Source organism: Notothenia coriiceps, unplaced genomic scaffold, assembly GCF_000735185.1.
Source record: "Notothenia coriiceps isolate Sejong01 unplaced genomic scaffold, NC01 NC01_scaffold00002735, whole genome shotgun sequence".
NCBI lineage: Eukaryota > Metazoa > Chordata > Actinopteri > Perciformes > Nototheniidae > Notothenia > Notothenia coriiceps.
The window spans coordinates 2,547-6,219 of NW_011335436.1; the positions used below are offsets into that span (position 1 = coordinate 2,547).

The 3,673-nt window shown below is 40.1% G+C and overlaps 1 protein-coding gene across 1 annotated transcript; it reads right to left on the minus strand.

Moving 5' to 3' along the window:
- Nucleotides 1–1,105: 1,105 nt before the first annotated feature.
- Nucleotides 1,106–2,775, minus strand: LOC104940830 (serine palmitoyltransferase 1). The gene is made up of 3 exons (XM_010765817.1): nt 2,669–2,775; nt 1,291–1,398; nt 1,106–1,204 (listed from the first exon to the last, which is right to left on the minus strand). The coding sequence occupies exons 1-3, from the start codon at nt 2,720–2,722 to the stop codon at nt 1,106–1,108; spliced, it is 261 nt and encodes an 86-aa protein (XP_010764119.1). The 5' UTR covers nt 2,723–2,775.
- Between the last annotated feature and the right edge of the window lie 898 nt (nt 2,776–3,673).

The following is a 3,673-nucleotide window of genomic DNA, read 5'->3' on the forward strand; positions in this document are numbered from 1 at the left end:
TAACCTCTTATCTCTGCACCGTCTGCTCTGGTGTTTTGGCGCTGGAGTGGGAGATGTGTGCATGGGGTCAGGGGGATTACTTGTTTTTGCCACAGATCCCCTCTTGCTGCCTATTTCAAAGCCCCTATGGCATGCAAACCAAACCATATTTCTCTCAGAGATTGTGGTGTTATTTCCTCATTCTACCGGCCATTAATCAACAGCATTAAAAATGTGCCGATTCATCCACTCGTAACATTCCTCAGTATTGTTTCCCCACAACATAAAACAACACATATTAACAATATAGGCCCAGATAGTGAAAAATATGATTCATAAAAGTGCACAGCAATAAAACATTTTCAATCAGTTATGTAATATGGCATATGGCATTTCCCTCTTTTTAAATGGAGCTTCCTCCTATCAGTAATGCTGTTGACAAGATGTTGCCTAGCCCAGTGTTTAGCACATGTTTGGGGAACAATTCAGCCCTTTTAGACCCTATTTACACGCAAACGCAAACAAAGTCTTCCGTTCACACGAGACCGCTCGGGAGCGCTGGAGACGCTGTAGTACATATGCCGGGCCTGTAAGTGGCGCTGTACTTCTGCCACAAAATACACCAAGAGCAGCGAAGAAGACCCCCGAGCATGGTTGTCATGGTTGCCCTTCTGTTTATGCCCCACTGTGGATTTAGCAACATGTAGTTCATGTAACTCTTCATGTCTACTTGTTGCTGATGGTTGTGGTAGAGGAGCTGTAGATGTTGCACTAACATCTGTAGCATGGTCAGTAGCTACTGTCAGTAGCACTAGCAGTAGCTACAGCAGTGAGCAGCAGAGGTTTGCAAAGGTGGGGCTATGGCTACATCATTATCAAGAAATTATCGTATAGGACGTACACACGGAGCCGTTTGGCCCCCCAGAGCGTTCTGGTTGCAGATCTATCCACCTTGGGACCCGTTATCGTTTGCGGGGTCCGTTTCCGCGTTTCCGTTACGGCCTCGTGTGAACGAACGGGCTATACGAAAGAGAAAAGTAGCGGATACAAACGTTTGCGTTCTCGTGTAAACAGCACCTTAGAAAACAATGTAATGCAGTGAAGAATACGGTGGTTCCTTGTGTGTTTACCCTGTGACAACATCGTAATTAAGGGAGGGGTGGTCTTTGGAAACAAGAGGAACGAGAGGCTCTGGCTGCCACTCCTCAATCAGATCCTCCTTCTCCTGTAACATGGAAGCACATGACAGCCGTTTAGAGACACAAGCCCAAAGACACTAGTGATGTTCATGTGTCTCTGCACTCTGCTCACCTTCTCTGTCAGTTTAAAGGTGTCATGGAGCTTGTAGGTCTTAGAGAAGAGAAGTCTGATGATCCACAGAATGAGGATCCCCTCCAGGATCAGGTGGTACGCAGGAGCCTGAGGAACAAAGAGACAGGAACATTAGGAGGGGCTGTGGATAAGGACTGTTGGTGCATGGTGCATTCCTGAAGGTATACTGTCCAGCAGCGTCTCATTCTATAATCGTTCCTACAGAATGTTTTATTTTTTTATATTTAACAAGGATGTCATAGATTTTAGCATCAGACCTTGGCTCAATGATGATATATGGATGTAAATATATTGTATATTTTTAATTGTTGTCATTAAACAAAACCAAACTAGAAGGGATCTGAAGATCAAAACACCAAATATGATTTTTATTTTATTTCGTTTTTTGTCAAAAAAAGTGTTTTCTTAAATAGTTTTTGGTTAAATAGGTTTGTCTTTGAATAAATGTTGCTGTTGTTGTGTAATGAAATGTTGTGTTTGGACATTTTAGGCCTTTATTTCCACCAAACATCCTCTAATACACAACTTTTTTATATGAATTCCTTAACTATTAGTTACTTTCTGGTTATTAAAAAGTCTTTCTGAAACATATTTTAAAGTTATAAAGTGACGTACAGCTATCATTTGTATTATCGTTAACAAAATAGATTAAAGTGGTGTAGTTATGAAGTAGACCAAACATTTTACACTGAAAAATATGTTGTATAATAGGGTAGTCTAGTGTCTCTTAAAAGGTTACATCAGCGGTTCCATAATTCAGACATTAAGCTCCTTTGGTCTGAGGCTATATAAGTGGTACTATCAAGCAAGGGATCTTCTTAAATTTACATTACCAATCGTAAAGAATTGTAAGATTATCAAGAAGATTTAATGTAACTTATGTCTGTTGAACTACAGAAGTTCATGACTTTAACTAGTCAATGTTCACGTTTACTGGCATTTAAGCTCAATGCCAAAACGTAACGTTAAGCCAATTCTTAACACATTGGAATTTACGCTTCAGCTTGGCTTCTACTCAACAATGTGTACAAATGAATCTGTTTAAAATTATATTTTATACTTTTCTGGCTAGCTACCGAAGAAACGTAAGGATTTCAAGGAGCATGCCGATGTCTTGCTTCGCTTCTGCACGCTGATTGGAGGTTGCAGCTCACATACGCCACGTGATTGGTTGAGAGAGAATGAGACACCAGCCTACCCGCCGACCGACGGCTACTTCCTGACTTCCTGACTGACGAGTTTACGAATAACAGCCGCGAACAAAGTTGAGAAAAATGAATGAGTGGCTCAACAAACGATACATGTATTTGTTAACGCCATATTGTACACAGAAGAGTTGTAGAGAGGAGAAACTTGCCTCATAAAACGCTTGCACCATTTCCACCAACACCCACTGCTGTCCGGACGCCATGTTTATCTCCCTCCCCTGCTACGTCATCTGTGGTGATGCGTTTGAGTTCCAAAGGGAAATAGTCAAACTGAGCGTCCGTCCATAAAATACACCTTGAGCTAGAGCCGAACTTCAACCATGACTTCTACCCTCTTCCACACAGGCGTCACCTTGTTAGAAAAAGTGGGTGGGGAACAATATACATATTTAAAATAAACAAATACAATAAAATAATCATTTAAATAATCATTAAAAAATTATGAAATAATGAAATAAAATAAGAATATAATACATAATACAATCATAAAAACTAACTTGAAAATATATAAATACAGGAATGTAATATGAACAAAAATGTTTCACTTAAACTAAACAAATATTTAAAAAAAGAGGTTTTAATAAATATGTCCCGTCCAAAAGTCATAACAAAATGTTATTAATGTAGTAAATCCACCAAGGAGAGTGTTAGGAGATGTGTGAAGTGATAGAACTTGACTTTATGACAGGGACGTTATTTAAAGGGGACCTATCATGCAAAATGCACTTTTTGATTTCTTTTATACATAAATATGTGTCCCCGGTGTGTCAGGGAACTCACGCAGCGTCAGAAAATAAAACACTCTCTCTTTTCCTCCGTACCCAAATCTCTAAAAACGGGGCTACAACGGAGCTGATCCAGATTTGCGGCCGATATGACGTCAAATCGGCGGCGAACCCACAGCACTATCAGAAAAGTTGCTATCAGAAACAATGCCCGACTGTTTTGGACGTTATATGGTCGGTGTTTACATTATCATTGTTAACGCTCAGAGCTAACCTGTACTGGAGAGCATGTGTGTGAAGAAGCAGGAAATACAAAAGGAACTCACCTTGTGGTATAACCGGCAAGAGAGAAAGCCTTTGAGCTCCATACTGTTTCAGAAATAATCCTTGATCTAATAATCCTTGTGTTTCATCATCGCAGCATTTTAG

Excerpts from the sequence above, each read along its gene's own strand:
- LOC104940830 (XM_010765817.1), bottom strand. The coding sequence starts at position 2,722 with ATGGCGTCCGGACAGCAGTGGGTGTTGGTGGAAATGGTGCAAGCGTTT. Across the intron at positions 1,399-2,668 it reads TGGTGCAAGCGTTTTATGAG|GCTCCTGCGTACCACCTGAT; the intron begins GCAAGTTTCTCC and ends TTTGTTCCTCAG. Across the intron at positions 1,205-1,290 it reads CCTTTAAACTGACAGAGAAG|GAGAAGGAGGATCTGATTGA; the intron begins GTGAGCAGAGTG and ends TCCATGTTACAG.